The 23,372-nt window shown below is 34.8% G+C and overlaps 1 protein-coding gene across 1 annotated transcript in view; it reads left to right on the forward strand.

The window, feature by feature from the left end:
• MAN2A1 (mannosidase alpha class 2A member 1) overlaps positions 1 to 23,372 on the forward strand; it is a 167,736-nt gene that overhangs the window by 100,255 nt on the left and 44,109 nt on the right. Inside the window, exons 13-15 of the mRNA XM_069492771.1 lie at positions 16,402 to 16,567; positions 19,300 to 19,518; positions 20,550 to 20,672. Of these exons, the coding sequence (XP_069348872.1) occupies positions 16,402 to 16,567; positions 19,300 to 19,518; positions 20,550 to 20,672 (508 nt within the window). The remainder of the gene's footprint in view (positions 1 to 16,401; positions 16,568 to 19,299; positions 19,519 to 20,549; positions 20,673 to 23,372) is intronic.

Below are 23,372 nucleotides of genomic sequence, written 5' to 3' on the forward strand. Positions count from 1 at the left end.
AATGAAGAATATTGGTAAAGAGATAAAGTAAAAGCTCATAAAGTAAGAACGTGTATATCCTAGTGGGATTTGGAGTATTCAGCATTTACTATTTCTTAGTGACCTATGTAGGACCATGTTAAAATATAGATAGTTATTCCTTGGTTCATACATCATTCATTTAATGACAGATTTATTTTGCATTTCTGTCTTGAGCAGCACCATGTTGGGACGTGTTCATGTTTTCTTGGCCCTTTCATTTCTTGATTCTTTCTTGCTCAGAACCAACACAAGCAGGGTCTCTCTTCCAAGTGGTCTGTGACTTATACTCTGCTATCAAGCCTGCCCCTAAAACAAGTCCTCAATGCCTTACCTGAAATCTTCAGGGGTAGATATGGTATGAATTCAAAATTCTTTTAATTTTAAGAAAGTAATATGCATGTACTATTACTACAGGCATATTACTACAGGGTCTGTTTAACATTTCTGAATATTCAGATTAAATAGGATAATTAAAGATTCTATAAAAGCGTCATGTCAGTTCAGTTTAGGTTGTACCCCCAAATGAGTTATGAAAAAGTTTTTGATTTTTTTCCCCAGAGCCTTTTGAATTTCACAGTTTACAGGTTTATAGATCTGTAGAGTAATGGTTTGGGAGAATTATGAAATTGCTTAAAATAATTAGCAAGTTTCCTAAAAAAGACACCGTGTGGCAGAAATCACTTTTCCTCTTCTGAATGACAGTGACTTGTTAGTAGCATCCATGCTTGAGTGCCTCTACTTTTCTCCTCTGTTCTGATTCCCATCATTTCAAAAGCCTGTTCAATAATGTGTCTCAAGAAATCTTTGCTAGCTGAGCAGTGCTGCCTCTTCATCCCTCTGCACCACATTCTCTAAACGTGGGTATTCAGGTGCTGACTCTTTGCAAGAGTCCTGTCCTTGGCTCTGTTGAGTGTTCTAGGTTCCCAGCTGTACTTCAGGCTTCCTTATTATCAGAATTCATTTTTTAAAAAATTTCTTACTTCATTCTTGTACCTCTTGAAATAGTACATTTTATAATTCTCACACCAGGCAGTTTAAAGTTTATGATATAATTACATATTAATTGTATATACATTATTGTTACTGTTATTTAAAAGTTGGAAGAAAATGTTTGTCAGGCTATTATCAGTCTCATACATTTATTTTTAAGTGCTATACAGTGTGGGATTTGCCTCCTTAGTGCTTTCCAGGCATGATTTCTTAAATCATTTTTTTGATCGATTTCACATGAACTATAAAGAATATTTCTTCTCAGGCCTTTATAATTAGTCTGCTGTGATTTTGTTTCTAGGTACAAAATTATCTTAGATTTTATTTGTGGAAGTGATTAAGATTGCATGTAAAATGGTTTTATTTCTTGAAAAGCAAAGGCAAAGTAGTTTATTGTTCGGGGACATCTGCTAAATTGCCTGGTTAGTCTATGTTTTAATTGCCTTTCTATTGTTTATATTTTAAATCAAACTTTCCTAACTAGCTGTGTGGTTCTAGTTTATTATTGTCATATTATTACACAATGAATTCAGTTTACGCAGTGTGTTTTAGTTGCATGGTTTGTGTGATGAGATTAAAGTGATTTTGCTTGTTACTGATAACATCTTGCCCCATCAAGGACCATAATCAGGGACGTGTAGACGATGGGGAGGAAAATATGTGCCTACATATGTACAATTATGATGAGATAGTTTGATAGGTTACAATATGAAGGCAGAATTAGCATGAGCAGTACTGCCTGTAATCTGGGAAGGATTATAATAATTTGTAGTTAAGATATTTAGAAATACAGAACTTTATATAATGTAAAAAAAAAAAAAAACTTCGAGAAGGAAATGAGATGGTGTCAAAAAATAGCTGGCGTTCCTTTTGATGTGTCTGCTAGATGATGTAAATTTTGAGTGATTCTGTTCTGTTATTGCTGTAGTGCCAAAGCCTTTTCACACATTAGTTGAAATTATATTATTAAAATAATATAATACACTAGGAAAGTATTAAATTAAATATCTGGAGTATGAGTGATTTATGGTGTGGTGGGAGTAATTGACCATTATATGAGAGAAATTCCTTCAGTTGTTTATTCTTTCGTTTCTTGAGAACTTAGTTTTCTATCCAATTTCTGCCTCTTTTCCTCCCAGTGTCCATCATGTCTTCTGAAATCGCTAACATGAAGCTAATTAACTCAAAGCAGATCAGAGCATAGACTGAAGTGATGTGGCATATTTCAAAGTCTTCCATTCTTCTGAACCAGATTTTTTTTCCTTCTAAATGCAGATTAATAAAGCGTGCACTGCGAGAGGAACAAGGAAAAGGATTTTAGTGAAGGTATCCTGATCCTGAAAAAGTCAGGGAGGGCTTCAAGCCCATCTTGGACTTCAGAACACTTCACAGCTTTGTGGTAAAAAGAAAAATTTTAAATAGAGCCTTTGGAGTCATTTATTTCATCCTTATTTGGAGAGTAGCATTATTTTAATATTTTGTTTTATTTTATTTCATTTTATTTATTTGATTTTTAGGCAAGATAATTGTATGTGAAATTGGGCTACTTTTCAATCTAAAACATGCCTGGATTTAAGATTTGTTGTAGGCACTTAATATACACTGAAATTATTATAGGTAGTTGGTTGGCTTGTGTGTTTTTCTTCGAAACGTGTTCTTTATCCCTTGTGACATTGTGTTTGCGTTCACTGTGAGTGATGTTTTCTCTAGTGTTTTGTATCTTCTTTTAATCGGGTCATTGGATATAGTAGGGATTCTTTCCCAGGACTGATATTGTTTCCAAAAGTGCTTTGAAAATAGAGAGTGGTTTCTGTTTTGTTGTTTTCATATTTTTACCACTTATATGATGGCTCACTAACATGAAAGAGACATAGCACCAATAAAAAGTTGTTTTCTCCTCTATTCACCTGGAAACCTCAGACAAGATAGATTTCATTTGTCAACACAGATACCCAAAGTGAATACAAACATATTTGCCATTTCTGTCCTTAACAGCAAAACAATCTTATTTTACTGTGTTAACTTTTAAGGTCTTTTTTATTTGTGAAAATTAGTCTGTTTATGTACTCTATGTTCTTCCAAAGTTACAGCATTATATTCATTGGAGAAATGAAATTTTCTTCCAGTAGATGAAAATTACATTTTGATTGAACATCATTCCTTATGCAGTCACCCATAAATATAATGTCTTTTGCTGTCTTTTCAGAAATAGCTACAGATGTGATTTCTGAATTGACAAGAAAATAGAACATCTTAATGTTTTAGGTAGAACAGATGGTATTTTTGTTTTAGGCAAAACTCTCTCAAAGTAGAAAGCAGCTTAATTGGTGACAAGACTCTTGGGGTCAGCCAAATTATGTATAATTTTTGTGTTTGTTTCTTTAGTTATTGCTTTAGTATCAAACATTTTAGAATAGTTATACAGGAATATTTATCCTTTATTGACTTACTGTTTTCTGTTGTACACTGGAATAGTTGTAAGATTTTTCAGTCCTCTCTTGTTTATAAAAATTAAAATACTACATGTTGTTTCTACTTTGGTTGCATTTATGGTTTTAGAAATGGTTTCTGCATAGTGGGAAATCCTTGAAATTTGTAGTTGTGTTTTTGAGTGTTAACACTTTAATTTATAGTATTGAGTTGCATTTGGAACTAAAAATTCTGTTGACATTTATGAAATATCAACTCTTTTATTTCCATACGATTGAGCTATGGGCAGATCTCACTGTCAGCTCTGCCTGGAAGGAGCACAGTGTTGGGAAAGCGAGTCTTGCATGGGGAGTCAAGGCACTGATTCTAGTACCATCTCTGTCAGTAACCAGCTTGTATTTTTGGAACTTCAGTTTCATTAGCTATATATTTGGGAGGAGAAGGGATTGAAATAGGTGATCCCCAAGGTCGCATCCAGTTGACATTTGGTTTTCTTATCGAAGTATAAATCATTTATAAGGCATCCATTTGAATAAACAACGGGACAGGAAGTTTTGGGGTAGAAAACCCTACTTTAGGAAATCACCAAGTGTTTTTGATAACTGGGACATAGAATAAAGAAGCTGTTTTCCAAATATCTCCAGTATTATAAAATGAAGACCTATTATCATATGGCAAATCCCCTTCTCACCACTCTTACAAAAAGTAAGAACTTACTGAAAGAACTCTTTGTATTGTCATCACAGCAACCAGAGGGAGTTGCCTAATCTTCATCACCTCAGAGAAACCCCTGATACCCCAGCAGGTGGGGAGGCTTTAGAGTGGAGACTCCTCTTTGCTGGGGTGGATGTAGAGCAGTCTGATGAGGCTGTGTTCAGGGAGGTGTGGGGCAGTGATGGGATTCTAGGGCCGCGGGTGGTGCCTCCTGAGTGCCTTGCCCACAGCAGGAGGACAGCATCCCACCTTCCCTAGCTCCAAGCTGCCGCAGAGCCTGCATGACTGAGTCTGAATCCTGGTGCTACCACTTCAGTGGCTACCTATGATCAGGATATAGAACCACTCTGTGCATCTATGAAACGGGCATGATTTTAGGACGTCATAGGGTGATTGTAAAGCTGAAAGGAGTTAATTCAAGTAAAGCACATACTGTATGCTCATCACTGTTCTAAAGGCTCATTAAGTGCTAGTTGTTGGTATTATTTTTATTATTGTGAGCACCATAATATCTGAAAAATTCTCTACCAACAGCTAAGTCAAATTGGCATAAATATAGTAAAAATATTCCTTTAATGCAATTTTTTATTTGATTTACTGCTTTGTCTATTAGGTGTTATTAACAAAAATAATTTTCTACTGAAGTAATATTTTCTAACATAGCTTTCTAGGATATTTACTTATAATGTCATACTTCTAAACTAAGAAATTTTATGAGTAATATTTTATAGAATTCTTGGATGTGAGGAGAGTAAGGTATTTGCAGAAATTACTTAGTTGACAGTGGCAGTTTTAGGTGCTGCTATCATATTATTGTTTTGTGAAGAGCAGCTTTATATTTGCATTTGATCACACACGCAGTCCACTTGTTTACCTTCCTTTTAAACCTTGTCCTTGGTCAAATGATTCTCCAGGGGATGATAAATGCATATAATTTTGTTCTTGAATTTTAAGAAAGCTATTCTCCTAAATATAGGAAAAATGTTGAAACAGACTTTCATGTATTAGGAAGATAAATTGGATAACATTTATACACTATTCAAGTAAAATCCTAATTTTTATTGCTAAGAGAAAGAGTGTTCTGTACTTTAGTGTTGAAATTTTTTCTTGTTAGACCAGGTCATATTTGTTACTTAACCAAGTGGTAGCTTCCAAAAACCATCTTTTTCCCCTTGCAGATAGAAATTTCAATATCTGGTAATTGAAGATAACTGAGATTGTTATTGTATAGTTTCAGGAGGGATTTTTATGGGAAAATAGTTAAATGTTTGCCTATTTGTGAAGACCTATTTTATAGGACCAGAAAGGTTTTTAAACATGGGGGCCTTGGAATCGTGTCAAAAATCTGTGCGTAGGTGCACGTCTCCAGTGAATGGGGTCCAGCATAAGATATTCAGAGATTAAAAAATAAATAGAATTTTAAATGGGTAAAAATAATAACCACCTTGGCCAGTGTGGGTGCAGTTCCAAGGACACTAAGCTCTTGTTGCTCTTTGGTCACCCCCATTCCCTTTTGCAGGACTCAGGACTTTCTTTTATGTAAGTTTGCTGATAAAAAGTCTTTAGTCTTTGTGCTTTGAAACTGGAAGTTAATCCTCATTTTCAATATGGAGAATAGTATAATGTGTGTATGAGTTTCCTGTTGCTGCTGTAACAAATTACCAGCAAACTTAGTCTCAAAAACCCCCACAAATTTATTATCTTACAGTTCTAGAGATCAGAAGTTCAAAATTATTTTCACTGGATTAACAAAATGATAGCAGGGATGGTTCTTTCCAGAAACTTGTTTCTTTTCCTTTTCATCTTTACCCTTATTCCTTGGCCTGGGGCCGCTTCCTTGCATGTCCGACCTCTTGCTTCTGTTGTCACATGGCCACCTTCTCTGTTGGATCTTCCTGCATCCCTCTTACAAGGACCCTTGTGAGTTTATACATTGGGCCACCTAGAAAACCCAAGATAATCTCCCCATCCCAAGATCTGTAATTTAATCACATCTGCAAAGTCTCTTCTAGGGATTTAGGAAGTGGGTATCTTGAGGGCCATTATACTATCTACCATACTTGGAAACCTAATTTTTATAGTTTTAGTGGGAAAGTGGATTCTGTGTTTCAGATAATTAATTTAGGAGCATCAAGACCAATCTGTGGATGTTCCTCAGGCACATGTTGATTGACGTTGGACTTCAAAAAGTATAAACCTGGATTTATCACTTTCATCTTGAAACTTCCTCCCAGTACCCATCTATTAGGTGTCTAATCATGGTTAATGGTGCCACCATATCTATTCTGCCCTAACTGGAAACCAGGAGTTGTAGAAGACTTTTCTTCTGTTTTAGCACCCAGCCTTCTTCAAGGAATCCAAAAAAATCCAACTAATAAGATATCATATGTGTTTCTCAAATTTGTTCCTGTTTTTGTATTTCTACCACTCTAAGATTTTCACCTTTCCTGCCTAGGCTATCTACGTGAAGCTATCTACTTGGTCTTCCTGCTTTTTGAGTCTTTACCCCTTAAATCCTTTCACCTGGCAACCAGAAGTAGTATTGAAAATGAAAATTTAGCAATGTTAAACCTTCTCCATCAACTGCATAATAAGGTCCAAGCTCCTTGCAATGATTTAAAGACACCCCAATCCTCACTATGACTTGGAATTTATATTTCTTTTTTTCTAGCTTCTTATATTTGCATTTTTAGAGGTTCACTTTACTACCTTCTAGTGGTTTTGAATGGCCTCTATGTCCTGAAAATAATATTCTTATTCATGTATCTGTGCCTTTATTCTTACAATCACTCTACCTGGAATAGATTTCCCTGCTTTCCTTTGCCTGGCTAACGACCTCCCCCTTTAAAAAATTATTTGTTATTGTTATTTTTCTGATTATTTTAAAAACACATACTTTTTTGTGGAATAGTGTTTTATATCCAGAAGTATAAAAAGGAGTTGCAGAATATTCACTCATAATCCCAAAATCTAGATGAAATATCTATTGAGTTTGTTTTTCTTATAGAATTTTATATAGCTTTATACTTCATTGATCATTGTTTGTATATAATCATTCTTTGAAAGAAATATCTTTCATATTTAATAATATAACAAACATTTCGTATTTTTAAAAAATCTTCAGAAGTATTTAATGTCTATTAATATTCTAACCCATAAGTATACTTTTAATTATTAATTTGTTCCCTCAATTTAATATTATATTCATTAGTTAATATAATATTTTGAATAGTTTTGTTTAGATAATTATATTATTCAGATATGAAATATTATAGTTTAAATATTTATTAATATTAATCTATATTTCTAGTTTTCTCCTTATGAATTTCTAGAAGTAGGAATTATTGGATTAAATGGCAGACTATTAAGTTATATTTTTTCCGATTATAAAATTATAAGTATTAGATACAAGAAATTTGGAAATTATGAAAAATAATGAATTAAAATGCCATCACCTAACAATGGCTATTGCTAGTATTTTGGTAAGTAACCTTCGAATTCATTTTTCTTTTTTTGCCTTCCTTTAGGTTGGATTTTTTTATTATTACATTTTTTTATCCTAACTTATTAGTTATAGATGATTTTTATTTTTTCAGTGTTTACCACAGAAAAGCATGATTTATACTCTAATTCAAATTATTAATTTTTGTATTGTTTTATGTAGCTGATATTCATTTATATGTTCCCACATATTTAACCCCCCTTTGTACTCCTCCTTTTTTCCTGCAATTTCATGTTTCACTCTGAGATTGTTTTCCTCCTGCCTGAACACTTAGCATTTCTTTTAGTATAAGTCTGCTGTTAACTCATACTCTCACTTTTTGTTTATCTGCAGATATCTTTATTATTTTCTAAAGAAATTTTTGCTGAGTATAGATTTCTAGGTTGGCAGTATTTTTTTGTTTATTGTTTTCTCACCATTTTAAATATGTAATTCCATTTTCTCCTGGATTCCTTCATTCTGTTGATGTGTCAGCTGACGATCTTATTGTTCCTTTGTCAGTATTGTCGTATTTTTACTTGTTGCTTCTAAGATTTTGCCTTTTTTGGAGGAGATGAGGGGACTTAACATGGTACATCATGGTATATTTTCCCCCTGTTTGGGACTCATGGAGTTTTTGTTTCTGTGAGTCGGTCTCTTTCATTAGTTTTGGAAAATTCTCAGCTGTTCAGATATTTCTTTTATGCTATTTTCTCTCTTATCTCCATCTACACATATTTTATTTAACATATTAAATCTTTTTGCTGAGTTACCTATGTCCCTAGCATTCTTTTCTATATTGCCTTATCTTTTTTTGTCTCCACTTCAATTTGGATGCTTTTTTATTGACATCTATTCCGCTGAGTTAAACACATTTATTCTGCTATTGCTAAACACATCTGTGGAGTTTTTAATTTTGAATATTTATCCTTTTGGAATTTCATTTGACTTTTTTATAATGTATTAATTGATGTGGTGAAATGCTCTACCTTTCATCTACCTTATTCATGTTTTTCTCTTTCCTTGGACATATTAATTTTATTTTAAAGTCTTATCAGCTAACTTCAATATCTGGGTCATGTGTGGTTCTGGTTCTTTTGTCTTTTTCATTTAGGTGTTTAGTCATGTAGCTCTGTCTTTTGAGATGTCTCCTAATTTTATATTGAGTGTTAGACATTATATTAATATAAAATTTATAGTGGCTCCAGAAAATACCTTCTTCTAGAAGGTACTATTCCAGTCAATGACTATGCTAAATTGAGGCTGATTTTCTGAACCTCTTGTTCATCTAGCTTTCTAGGTTTTCAACTAATAGTTTGCTATATCTTGTAGGCCCTACTCCCTGATGTGTTCTGGGGCATTTCAGAAGCTCTCTATTTAGGTTTTAAACTTCCCTTTCTGCATAGCCTCAGTATTTGGCACTTGTCCTAATGAGAAAATCAACTGTGTACCTGAAGCTTCCCAAGTCCCCACTAAATGCTCTTTTGCCCTCTAGTGATTTGTTCTAGACTTTGTACTGGGCTTTGCATGGAACTCTCAACCTCTCCCTTACCTCGAATTGGCATGCCCCAGACTATAGAAGACAGTCATTTCTGTGAAGTTCACTCTTCAGCAGTGTGTTCCGTTGCTCTCAAGCAAATGATTACTATTTTTATGTCGTTTTTCTAGTTGACTAGTAGATGTGAGATCTCTTGTTTGTTGTCAACTCCTCCGTGTCTTCTGGGAAGTGAAAGTGTTTAGGAAAACTCAAACCATTTTTGCTCTGTTCTCACATGACAACACAACAATCACCACAGAAGACTTCTGTGACCAAATGGCAGTAGAGAAGGATTCTCCCCACCACCAAGCAAGTAATCAGTTCTGCAGTGGACACCAGCTAGGTGTCCTCTAATTCACTTCTGACACTACTTGGAGATAGTGTCAAATCCCACAGCTTGAGGACTTAGTCCCCAAAACTGCCCCCCGCCAAGCCAGATGTCAGTTCCAAGTCCACACCTCTAGAACTTCTGAGGATTGGCTTCAAGTTAGGTTTCCCACGACCCCTACTTTGAGTTTGATTAATTTACTAAAGCGTCTTATAGAACTCAGAAAACCCCTTAGGTTTATCAGTTTATTATAAAAGGTATTACAAAGGATACAGATGAAGAGATATGTAGGACGAAGTATAGGGAAAGGGACATGGAGCTTCCACGCCTTCCCCGGATATGCTGCCCTCCAAAAACATACCCATGTTCAGCTCTCCAAACCCTGTCCTCTTGTGTTTTAATAGAGGCTTTATTACATAGACAATGATTAGTTAAGCCATTGGCCATTAGTGATCAACTTGACCTTTAGCCCCTCTGCCTTCCCAGAGTTTGGGAGGTGGGGCTGAAAGGAGGTTGGGGGATGAGGCTGAAAGCCCCAACCCTTTAATCTTTCCTTCATCTTTCCAGTGACCAGCCCCACCCTAAAGCTGTCAGTCAATTACTCACATACAAAAAGATGACATTTAAGAGATTCCAAAGATTTATTTTTTATTCTTTAATCTTACTATTATTATTTTTTTAATTTCAGCATATTATGGGGGTACAAATGTTTATGTTACATATATTGCCTTTTTAAATCTTATTTTTAAGATAGAAAAAGTTTTAGGCTTTTGTTATCAAATCTATCAGCTTTTGAATGTGGTTTTTTTTTTTTTTGGTTATGATTAAAAAGAACTTTTTCACCACAAATTATGCATATTTTTTTCCTACAAATTTTCTATCATTTTTTATGTTTTAAGTTCATTTGGAATCAATGTTGGCATATTATTTTAATGCCTCCATTTTATCATTTGTCTTATTATAGGTAATTGTTTATTATAGGATTGTTTTGTCCAGTTCACGATTCTTTTCCTTTTCTTACCTTTCTGCTAACAAAAGGATTTCCACAAGATTTATGTTGGCATTGCATAAGATTCATGAGTTAATATTGCAAGAGGTTTTTTGTTTTTATTTTGGCATTATTTTTGTTTTCTTACCTAGAAAGATCATATGTCTCTCCATTTATTCATTTTTATGTCCCTCAGTAAATTTTTATCATTTTCTGTCTATACGCTCTATTCATTTTGTATAAAATTAATTTTCTATTTTGATTGGTCTCCTGATTAATTCTTAATTGTCCTAACTGCCCCCTTCTTGTGTATGTGTCACATGACATACTTTGTATACCTTTGTCTTATTGCCTTCCCTGTTACATTAAATTTCCCAGTTTGTTTCTGTCTCTCCCTCTCCTAGACTGTAAGTACTTCCATGACTGGGACTATGTATTCACATTCATAAGTTTATAACCATGCACACCAGGTGGTATCCTTCTTTCCTTTTTTCTTGCTTTTTAATTTAGTCATAACCATATGGTTAGTTTGTATGTGTGTATATCTCTGCACTGGTGTACTTATTCCCTCCCTCAACATCACCATGTTATCAAAACTCTTGTTTCAAGGTATCTGTGTCGTCACATGTGTGATTCTGTTAATTTCTTTTATTTATATTACATGTGCCTTATACAAAAAGGATTTGTGACAGCTCGGTCTGCATCCCTTAAGTCATTCACTGTGCCATCTGGTGTGATGGTGTCCCAGGGTCCTTGGTCAGGATGCCATGAGGGTCTTGTAAGGGAGAGGAGAGAAGTGCGTTGTTACTGAGACTCTACTTTGTGCCTGGTCTGAGCTGGGTGGTTTTCACTGTCATTTACTCATTTAACATTCAACAATAATCTTGTCTCCTGATTTTCATAGATTGAGGCTACTAAGTCTTGGGGAAATGAAATAACTTGTCCAAAGCTTCTCAAACTGTAAGTGGCATGGTGGGGATTTGAGCTTGAAAATCTGACTTCAGAGCCCAGGAATCACAGAACTATGATTTTTGAAGATCTAATATATACCTTAAAAAGACACTCTAGTTTTTAATAACTTGATTTTTTTTTCTGATAACTAGTATGGTAAGCATTATATTTTAAACCTAGAAAACAAGACGGAATATATCAAAAGGACTTCAAATCTAGATATTGCAGTCTTTGTCAACATATAAATTTATATATTTTAGTATTTAGAATACTGTATAAAGGTTAATACTGTTCTCTAGATGATGTTTCACAAATGAGGCTACTTAGAGAAGATGAATATATTCTTATTTGAAATGAATTTTTTTAATACGTTGTCACGTATCAAGAATCAAACAAAATGAGCTCTAGTCTTTGCTTTGTTCTTAACTTTCCTTGTGGCCCTGGATCTGTCATTTCCTCTGTCTTTACATAGGGGTTAATTACTTATCTTGTATTTTTTGAGGAATTGAAAAGCATTTTTTTGAAGACTCAAAATAATAAAAATGAAAATACCCTGATAAAATGTAAAGCCCCACACTAGTAGGTATTATTTATAAGTGATAAACTCTCCTAATGGGATTTTTGTGCGTTAGTCATTCATCGCCTATTTATTGAACATTATTCTGTGCCAGGTACTGTGGTAGGCACATGAAGTTACAATTATTTTTCATATAAACTTCTGGTGATTGTTAACTGGTTTTTAAACTACACTTACAGAGGACTTGAAAATATTTTTCATTTTTATCTTCCTTGTGGTGTCCTAAAAACATGGAGTATTTTTTAAAAGTTTCCTTAAATATTGTTTTTGCTTACTTCATGCAGTGAGGTCATAGGTGAAGTCCTCAGTGTATAGTGCAAGATTTTTGTGTTCCAGTTTAAAAATTTCTTTTCATAAATATAAGCGTGAAGCATAAATAGCTTATGTTCATCCCGAGCTTCCTAAGGAGAGAAGCTCTGTGGGGATCTTTGGCATCGCTGAGGAGAAAGCTCTTCACATAAGAATTTGGAAATAAGGGAATCTCCACGGTAAACTCCAGCTGTCAAAAAGATCCTTATATGCTTGTGTTGTGAGTGAAGTGGTAAGAAGATGGCTCTGGGAGTAAACTGAGTTCTAAGCACCGTTGTGTCACTTTGTAGCTGAACAGATCTTGGCAACTTACCTAACCTTGCTGAGCCTCAGTTTCCTTATCTGCCCCGTGGGAGAGATGGGAGGCTGTGCCTCAGAGGTCGCCCATCTGGGCTTGGACTGGCCCAGGCACACGGGAAGCACTGAGTAAGGATTCCAGGGTCCCTCTGACCAGGGGCATATTCCTTCCACTCTCCCTCATCGAGTCCTACAAGGAGGCCTGTCTCGTCCTAATATATTATTACATTTTAATGGGCACTGATGAGATTTGCCTCAAAGAGAAAACTCGGGGATTGCCAAATTTAGTCTTTCTTAACATGATGTGAATTACTTCTGTAAAAGAAGTGAAGGAATTCTGAATACACTTCATCCTCAGTAGAATTTTGAAGGACAGAACCACATTTACAGTGGCATCCCAGTTCTTCCCTGAAGTGATTTTCAGTTTGGCGTGAACACATGGGAGGTTCTTTCATTTTTCTCTATTCCTTTTTCTCCCGGCCCAAGTAGATCACCTTCTGCCCTCTAACTTGATTGGCAGTTAGCATATGGGTGCTTTTTCTTCATGAGATGAGAGCTGTTCCTTCTATGGACAGAATTGGGATAATTGCCTGTAACCCCAAGTTGTGGGGACCCAGTGTCAATGAGAACTAGGAGGCTGGAGGTGCCTTGGTGGCAGATGATAGGTAAGAAGCTAATGTTGATGTGGGCAAATTGGAGAAGGAAAAAAAAACACTGAGCTTCCAGGGTAAAATAGAAACTAACCCTCCCCATTTTCAGGGTATGAATACTACTCTTTTGTTAGTGTGGAGCAAATATTGTTAATTTTCAGTAAGTGAGTATGATATGATCCGACACTGAAAGCTCTTGGTTTCATTCTCAACCAAAGGGCATAAAAGGACTCATGTTTGGGGATACTGGCAGCATAACCAATGTTTGACTACCAAACGTGATAATGACAATGAAAATTTAGCTAATTTGTGGTGGTGTACTTATTTCCAAGGGAACTATATAATTTATATGTGATCATACTTTCTCTGGACTCTACTTAAAATGTACATGGATAGGAGTTTGTGTATCAGATAAATTTGTACTGTGATGCACTTGAAGAACATGCTGTGAATCTCTAATTATGTTAAAAATTATTTTCTTAGTGCAGCATTATACTCATTATATACTCTACACATTTAGTTTTGAATAGATTCCTGGCATGATAATTATATAATCATTCAGTACAGTAGAAACATCATTATGGTCAAATACTAATTAGCTACTAAAATGAAACAAAACAGAACCTAGTTCACAGCTTATTATAAAAAGTGATTTAATATGGTACAAAACCAAATGTATGGTTAAAATTATTATTTGTGTTAAATGTGAGTCATTTTTTTTTCCATGGGAAGGAATCAGTGTTCTGGATGCTCATTACCTAATTTATTGCTTGGGCACACATTACGCTTTATTATCACAGCCTTCGGGACCAGCTCTGTGTGGTGGAGCATTAAATGAGCACGCCGGTGGGGATGCCAGACTTAGTGTGCCAGAGGTGCCGGAATGTGCTTCGGGGCTTCTGCAGAGTGAGAAGGTTGGCCTCAGTCTTCAGGCCACAGTTTGCTCAAGTTCTTCACATACTAGCTCTGTCAGCCTCTGAGAACATGGGTTTCAGGAGGAAATTACTCATTTCTCGTGTTCTGGTTTGAATATCTTTGGTGCAGAGAATGAGTGACCTTCCACTGTTTTTCTACCCCAGTGCACCTTAGGGGAATGTATAGTACAGTCCCATCGATAACAATAAACCCTGACAGTTGAGATTCTCCAGGTGCATTTGTAATGGGAGAACAGTCAGGTAAAATGTCAGCGGTGGTAGAGAGCAGTGGGAAGGTGCGAGGAGGTTGACAGATCCTTCAGGTAGGTCTCTTGAGCACACTTCTCAAGGGGGCATCAGCCTCACTCTCCTTGGGAGTTGCTTCTATGGATCTTAATAAAATGGGGTTTTGTCTAGTACTAGGTTTCAGTGGTCTTCGTAAATATGTTTGTGATTACATGGTTTCACCTATTCTTCTCTTGTGTACATTTGGAATCTCAGTGAACATAAGCCATGCAAATTAGGTCTTGTTATCCTGATCTATACTATAAGCCTAATAGGAATCAGAGATATTCTTGGAATGTCAGTGAACTTAAGCCATGCAAGTTAGTTCTTGTTATCCTGATCTGTACTGTAAGCCAAGTAGGAATTAGAGACATTCTTATTATCATATTGTCACTTTTGGTATCTCAGAATATTGTTTAAACCATAAATGCTTCTCCTGGTAAACAATTTACAAGTCAAATGTTTTATAGATTTTGTGTTATATCCTCTTGTCCTTTATTTTACTTTTGGTCCCTGTAGGTACTTATTTTATTTCTTAATGAATGGTGTATAATTCAATTGAAAGCAAAAATATATAGGACACACATGCAGAATGAGAGAACACTAGTAGGCTTTCCGATGCATCACAATAAACAGATGCTAGCTTGCTTCTACCATCTATAGATACTGTGTGTCAGGGAGAGGCAGTTGTTATCTGAATATTCAGTTCTATGTGCCTGCAGTTACAAAGTTATATAGGAAAACAAAATATTTCAGATCATGAAAATATTCACTAGTGAATCAATGAGTTATATTAGTAGTCAGATATCTTCTTTGAAATGCCTTTTGATTTATTTGAAGATAATATGATCCATATTGATTATAAGTAAAATCATAAATCTTGCAAAGGATGCAGATTTCATGAAGTCTGTGCTATGACAGTCTAGAACATTGCCACTCACAGGCAAGGCCATGAGACAGGATCTGGCAGAGTTATGCTAGTGAGAAAGTCAAGGGTGTTGGGTGCTTCAGCTGAGAATTATTTGAATATCAGAAAATTAAGAGAGAACCTTAGGAAAAATGATGAAATGTTTAAATATTTTTCACAAATATAATTGTGTTTAAAATCTTCCTATAAAAATTAAATGTTACGTGAAGAATGTCATAATGTACTTGTATAAAATATTAGAAAAATTGTGCCAAAAATCCCAGTTCATTCGCTTTTTTGGCTTAAGTTAAAAATTGTACATAGTTGCAAATATTGCCTAAACTTGTTTTAATAATTTTTATTTTTATTTTTCTACCTAATTCATAATCAAATCTTTTTTTATCATGATTTTTTATAAATTTTGGGCGCTATTATAAAAGCGGACTCACTTCAAGTGACCTTTTTTCCCAGAATCAACTTCTTTGAGCAATAAGGGCCTCTTGTATATAAAATACATATGTGAATTAATATAATTCTGCATATATAGCCCTGTGTTTTGCTGTGTTTTGGTAGTCTAAAATGAATGTCAGATTTTTAATTGAAGTTAATTGTGACTAAATTGCAAACAGACAAATTAAGAATTCTTTCATTCAGTGAGATTAGGCAGGGATCAGAGGTATTAGCTGTATGGAGCTGATTCTTTTAGACAGATGAATAAAACCATATTCATAAAGCTTCCTGGGATCTGGAAAAAAGCTTTATTACAAGTTTATTAATGTCTTCGATTCGTAAGCATTTTTAAAAGTTTTTTTGAGTCATTATTTCATTGCCCTTTGTACTGTGTGATATTTGTTGTGATGAAATTGCCTGTTCTCTGAAAGTTCTTCTAAAATGTTCCTTTAATTCTTCTCTATAAGTTGACTCTGTGACCTTCTATGAACTGAGGTATTACAAAGAGTATGAAAGAAGTAAAGAAGTAAAAATATTTTGAGATTCCAATAGTAAAACAGCTGTTTTTGCAGGTACCTTGTGATATTTAATCCTTTAGAACAAGACCGAACCTCGGTGGTCTCGGTCTATGTGAGTTCCCCCACGGTGCAAGTGTTCTCTGCTTCAGGACAACCTATCGAAGTTCAAGTCAGCGCAGTTTGGGATGCAAAAAATGCTATTTCGGGAACAGCCTATGAGGTATGTTGTGGCCATAGAACTTAAAGAGGCATTGTAAAGCAAGCATAGCAGTGTATAGTGTATGCGTGTGTAAAAGCCCCGCTGAGCTATCGTGTTGGTGTATGTGAAGTGGTGAAAGTTGTAAATATCAGAGAGTTTAACTGGCCAGTAAAATGACACTGAAGGAAAATAGATCCTCTGTTTCCTAAATGTTAACATTTTTGTTAATATTTATATGTTAGTACATGCTGTTTGTATATTGTATATTTCTGTTAGTACGCATATTGTTAAGTTTATTCTGAAGTAATTGATACTCATAAAATTTTGAATTTTTTGTCTAACTCTATTTAATGATAATTATGCATGGTGAAATTTAGGTAAATACCACCCTTCTTAATAATTTTGGATCGTTTCAACTTTTCATTGCAAAGGTGACATAACACATCACGAAAGAGAAACTTTCTAAAATAAAGGTGCTTCTTTTTTGAGATATAATTATGGAAAATCTGTGCTTAAGTAATATTTTTTTGCGTGTGAAAGTTTCTTAAACAGTGTTATATTGAGCCCCACATCACTAGAACGGTTAAGTTTTTAGAGTCTGGAGTGTAATTTAAACTGTACTTCTGGAGCTGCAGCCATAAGCTAGGAACTCCAAACGAGAATTGCTTCTGCTTCTCAAAAGCCACTGCTAAGCTGGGCATGGTGGCTTATGCCTGTACTCCCAGCTACTTGGGAGGCTGAGGCAGGGAGGATCCCTTAAGGCCAGCAGTTCAAGACCAGCCTGGCCAACTTTGTGAGACCCCGTCTCTAAAAAGAAAAAAAAAATTTTTTTTAATTAGTTGGGTGTGGTGTCAGGTACTGTAGTCCCAGCTACTTAGGAGGCTGAGGCAGGAGAACTCTTTGAGCCTAGGTATTCAAGACCAGCCTGGGCACTATAGCAAGGCACTGGTGGTTACTTTTATATATGCATAATCTTTTAGATAGAAAGGAAAACAATAAAAAAAGCCATTGGTGTTACTTTTATATATGCATAATCTTTTAGATTAGATAGAAAGGAAAACAATTAAAGCCATTGGTGGTTACTTTTATATATGCATAATCTTTTAGATAGAAAGGAAAACAATAATATAAGTTTGGGTTAGATTTTACAGGAAGCATCCCATCTAGAAAGTGAAATAGTAGCTGCTGCAAGGCAGGAGTCATGTCTTATACCCGGTGATCTTACATGCCTTGTTTATTGTCTGCTAAACTTCAAGCATTTGATGGCTGGTGCTGACTCAACTAGTATGTTTAATATTTATGTTATGCTTACTATTTTTCTTATATACTGAAATAATATTACAAAAATATTTCTTTTTTTTTTTTTTTTTTTTTTAATTTTTTTTAAATTTTTTTTTTTTGAGACAGAGTCTCACTCTGTTGCCCAGGCTAGAGTGAGTGCCGTGGCGTCAGCCTAGCTCACAGCAACCTCAAACTCCTGGGCTCAAGCAATCCTCCTGTCTCAGCCTCCCGAGTAGCTGGGACTACAGGCATGCACCACCATGCCCGGCTAATTTTTTTCTATATATATTTTTAGCTGTCCATATAATTTCTTTCTATTTTTAGTAGAGATGGGGTCTCACTCTTGCTCAGGCTGGTCTCGAACTCCTGAGCTCAAACGATCCGCCCACCTCGGCCTCCCAGAGTGCTAGGATTACAGGCGTGAGCCACCGCGCCCGGCCCAAAAATATTTCTGATAGGAAAAGTCATTTACAGTAAGCCCTATGTTCGAGGCATTTCCTCCTCTAGATGTCCATTAAGAAGAGTATAGTAGAACAATTGAGGATGGTCATATGATTTCACATTTTGAATGAAAATATTAATGCCTTTGATAAGCCTGCCAACTTGACGTTATTAGGTTCTCTAGATGAAGTAAGATGTGTATACTCTACCCATAAATCAAAACCTTTATAGAATAGTATTATCCAGTCATCCTTCAGTATCTGTGAAGGACTAGTTCCAGGACTACCCCCTCTCCTCCATGGATATCAGCGTCTGTGGATACTCGAGTTCCTTATATAAAATGGCATAGTACAGATGGTCCCTGACTTAGATGGCTCAACTTATGATTTTTTGTTTTTAGATCATGTGAAAGGGGTACACATTCAGTAGAAACCATACTTTAAGTACCCATACAACCATTGTTTTCCACTTTCAGTACTGGATTAATAAATTACATGAGTTATTCAACACTTTAGTATGAAATAGGCTTTATGTTAGATGACTTTGCCCAAGTATAAGCTAATGTAAGTGTTCTGAGCACATTTAAGGTAGGGTTGGCTAAGCTATGATGTTCAGTAGATTAGGTGTATTTCATGCATTGTTGACTTACGGTATTTTCAACTTACAATGGAACGTAACCCTGTCATAAGTCAAGGAACATCTGTATTTGCATATAACACCCTCCTTTATACTTTAATCTCTAGATTACTTATAATACCTAATACAGTGCAGATGCTATATAAATAGTTGTTATAATGTATTTTTTTAATTTGTATTTTTTAAATTGTTGTTATTTTTTATTGGGTTTTTAAAAAATATATTTGATCTATGACTGATTGAATCTGCAGAGACAGAACCAGGGAATACGGAGGGCCAATTGTATTCTCTTTTTAAAAAATATGGTAGTTCGTTGTTTTTACCAAAAGTATAAATGGTTTGCCTTTCAGTAGATATGTATCTCTTTAATAAATCCTCTTCCCTATCTTTTAAAGGTCTCTTTTCTAGCACATGTACCACCGTTGGGAATGAAAGTGTATAAGATTTTGGAATCAGCAAGTTCAAATTCGCATTTAGCTAATTATGTCTTGTATAATGGTAAAGTAGAAGACACAGGAATTTTCAACATAAAGAACAAGTTATATGCTGAAGAATCTATAACTCTAGAGAACTCCTTTATTGCACTCTGGTTTGCTCAATCTGGGCTTATGGAGGTATGTTCTGAAGAGTTCTGAAATTCACTTTTCATTTTTACTACAGCATGTGTAGATTATTTATGCAAAGGGGGAAAATGTCTTAAGTAAGGCTGTACAAAGTACTATGGTGAAAGGGTACATGAGCAACTATTTGTACCTTCGTTAACCACTTGCTGCTCACGCCTGTGTTCTGTGGGTGTTGCTGTTCCGTGGACTGTTTGTTACTGGTCCCTAAGATAGGTGTGGAAATTGTGAATGTTTAGAAATGTTTGTGGAAACTTTGAAAGTATTTGACAGAGTCAAATGCCTATTGATTCTAACAATAATAATAACTTTGAATATCTGGTATATCACTTTAAATTTAATTTTTAAGTTTAATTTTTAATATTTTTATTATACTTTAGAAAAATATTGGTTCATGCCTATTGGAAATAAAAAATAAGCCTGCTCCTTCTGCAGAAAGTTTGAGAAGCACTGGTCTAGAGTTCCTAATTTATATATTTCTCTGTTCCTTGATGAATGTGTTCTGACTTTTGTTCATGTTATGAAGGTTTAAATTCTGGGGCCAAGCGTAAAATTTGGGAGTTTAACCAAGAACTGTGAATTTTAGAGGCTTAAGTTAGTTAAGTTTCAGGGAAGGTGCAGTAGCTCATGCCTATAATCCTAGAGCTTTGGGAGGCCAAGGCAGGAGGATCGTTTGAGGCCAGGAGTTCAAGACCAGCCTGGGCAACATAGTGAGACCCTGTCTCCACAAAAAATTTTAAAAATTAGCTGGATACGGTGGTGCGCACCTGTACTCCTAACCACCTGGAAGGCTGAGGCGGAAGGATCACTGGAGCCTATGAGTTCAAGGTTGCAGTGTGCTGTGATTGCACTCCAGCCTGGGCAACAGAGCAAGACCTTGTCTCTTAAATATATATATACATATATATATTTTTTTCAATCTATGCTGAGGTAATTTTTTAAAAAATTGTCATACACATGGAAGCAGATACAACATGATTAACATCTTAATAGTGAGTTGCTTTAAAATTTTTTTTTGTCTTTAGAAAATGATGACTAAAGAAGATGGTAAACACCATGAAGTAAATGTGCAATTTTCATGGTATGGAACCACAAATAAACCTGACAAAAGTGGTGCCTACCTCTTCTTACCTGATGGTGATGCCAAGGTAAGTGGTGCTGATGAGATGACAAGTGCAGTAAATACTTATTGAAAGAATATTGAGGAAAAAGATAGTGTGGCTCATGATTTTATCATTGATTCATCTATTAGAGATAGATGAGCTTTTGGTTTCAATATTATATCACCTTATCGATGCTTAGCAGTTTGTAGTTGAAAATTAGATAAATAGTTTTTCAGAGTTAGAATTCAGTTAGGGTGCTATTTATACAATGAACAGATGCTCTCTCCATGGAAAGAAGCTTGTTCAGAATGGTGTTGTGGTGTTTTATACGTATTCATCGTAACAGATACACAGACACAAAACATCTAGCCACGTGGGAAAAATAGATTATCTACTGGATGATTTTTCTCCTTAACTTACAGTACTTTAAAAAATGATTTTTTTTTCACACTTGACTATAAAGGTAGTATATACAAACTCTGGCATGTTTTGAAAATGCAAAAAACTATGAAGAAAACATTAAAATTTACCAACTAGTACACAACCCCATGAAAACCATTGTCAACATTTTGATGTATTTTTTTACTGCCTTTTATAGCTATCCCTTTTCCCCCAGTCTTAAGTCTTATCTTATTACAGGTACATATTTTATTTTTATTGGTAGTAATGCTTACAATCTGATGGCATGTTTTTTGAAAATAATTTTAATATACATTGTTGTGTTTAAGAATTTCCTAATGCATATGTACTTTTTCCTTCTGATTCTTCATTACTGTAACTTGTGATAAGCTTTCTTTGTAGCATTCTTTTTATGCAATTCTGATTATTTCCTGAGAATAACTTTCTAGAAGTGTCATTTTGTGTTTGTGTCTAAAGCCTTTTAAGGCTTTGTCGTACATACTGCTTATCTTCCTTCTAGAAAGATTGCATAAATGTTCATTCCCATCACCATTTTTTGGGAGTAACTCTCTACTATACCAATTTAAGCACTGAGAATTAGCCACAGTAAAAGCTTTGCCAACAATAATAGCTTAATAGAAAAATATTTTCCTGTTAAGACTTTTGTGATTACTCATGAGATTGAACTTTTTTATAGATTCATTTATCCTTCATACTTCTTTTGTGAGTTTCCTTTGTATATTCTTTGACCATTTTTCTATGGTTGTGTCTTATTGATCTCTAAGTACTCTTTATATGGGGTAAAATTAGTCTTTTTCTCTATATGTTGCAAAATTTTCCCTCATTGTGTAATTTTATTAATTATTTTATTCTTTTATACAAGTTTTAAATTTTCATGTAGTCAATTCTGTATTTTTTTCTGTAGAATTTCTTCCTTTATTTTATACCTTTGTAGGTTTCCCCCACCTCAAGATCAGTTAACTATTTTTATTGTTTTGTTGCCTCGGGACCTGTCTACTGAAAAAGGTTACTTTTATTCCACAATTTAGGGAACCTTGCTAAAGAAAATTTTTATTTTAAGGGATTTTATAGGCCACACTAAAGACTCTGATTTTCTTTTCTTTTTTTTTTTTTTTTTAAGGTTGTTGTTTGTTTGTGTTTTTCTTATATTGATAAGGAATTACAGGCAAACTACAGCTCATACTAGGCATCCCAGGAGGGGCATCCCACGTGGTTCCCAAGTATATGCCATTTCAGTGTTTTCTCACCAGCTTTTTTCACGGGACAGGCATTTTATTTTGATTGACTGTTCTTATAGTTTAAAAAAAAAAGTAGCTGTGCTATGGAATATTATATATGGATACTAATAACTAATTTATTTAAAACTATTTTACCTTTAAATAGCTCTAATGTCAGTTAGAAAGATAAAGAGAATTTTCATATATTTACAGAGAAAATAAAAGCACGTCAGGGAAAGAGGCAGTCTAGTGTATCAGAGAAAAGGCAAGAGCCCAGAACTCACCATCCCAGCTTCTCATGCCCCTCCCTCACTTTCTAGCTGTGTGGTAATTAGGTACCAGATCTTCGTAAACTAGTAAGCATTTTATTAACTCCAGAGCATTTTTCTCTTGCCAAAGAGGTGAATTTGGATAAAGATTACACAATTCTGAAAATCTTATACTGCTTAAGTAGTTCACATTGCAAGCCTAACTTTTTATGGTATTGTTGAGCTAAGGTATCTAATACATAAAAAATATAATTCCTCATAAATGCTTTAAATTTGTTCCCATGTCATACAAATTGTACACTTTATTACCATATTTTCTTGAATTGAGGTTCTAAATAGTAAAACTAAACCAGTGGTTTCTAAGTAGTTTTTTCAGGTTTATAAATTTACTTTATATTCAGCCAGTTCTTTCAAGTAAAAGGGCAGAATGTTTTATAGCTTAGTAAACCTGACTGTGATTAAACTGTGTTCCTGAATCCTGCTTTCTGTTTGCCTAGATGACTCCCTGTACTCATCTTGCCACCTGCCCAGAACCCTGAACGTTACGGGGCCATGGTTATAATAAATATTTGCCTGGGAAAATGTCACTGCTGTAGAACAATTGCTATTTCTAATAAATAACTATGTGGACAATGCAGAAGGATTTTACTTAGAAATTTTTAGCTGAGAGGAATGTCTATAGATCCTCTAGGCCAATCAAGTTGTAAACACTTGTATTTTCTATTTTCAGCAATTTTTTAAATAACAAAACAATTTATTTTTTATAACGTGCATATTCTGATACCTTGTAAGGTTTGTCTTTTATTTAACATTGCAAATATTAGATGATACGTATTTGC

The sequence above is a fragment of the Eulemur rufifrons genome, chromosome 17 (genome assembly GCF_041146395.1).
Source record: "Eulemur rufifrons isolate Redbay chromosome 17, OSU_ERuf_1, whole genome shotgun sequence".
Classification (NCBI taxonomy): Eukaryota; Metazoa; Chordata; class Mammalia; order Primates; family Lemuridae; genus Eulemur; species Eulemur rufifrons.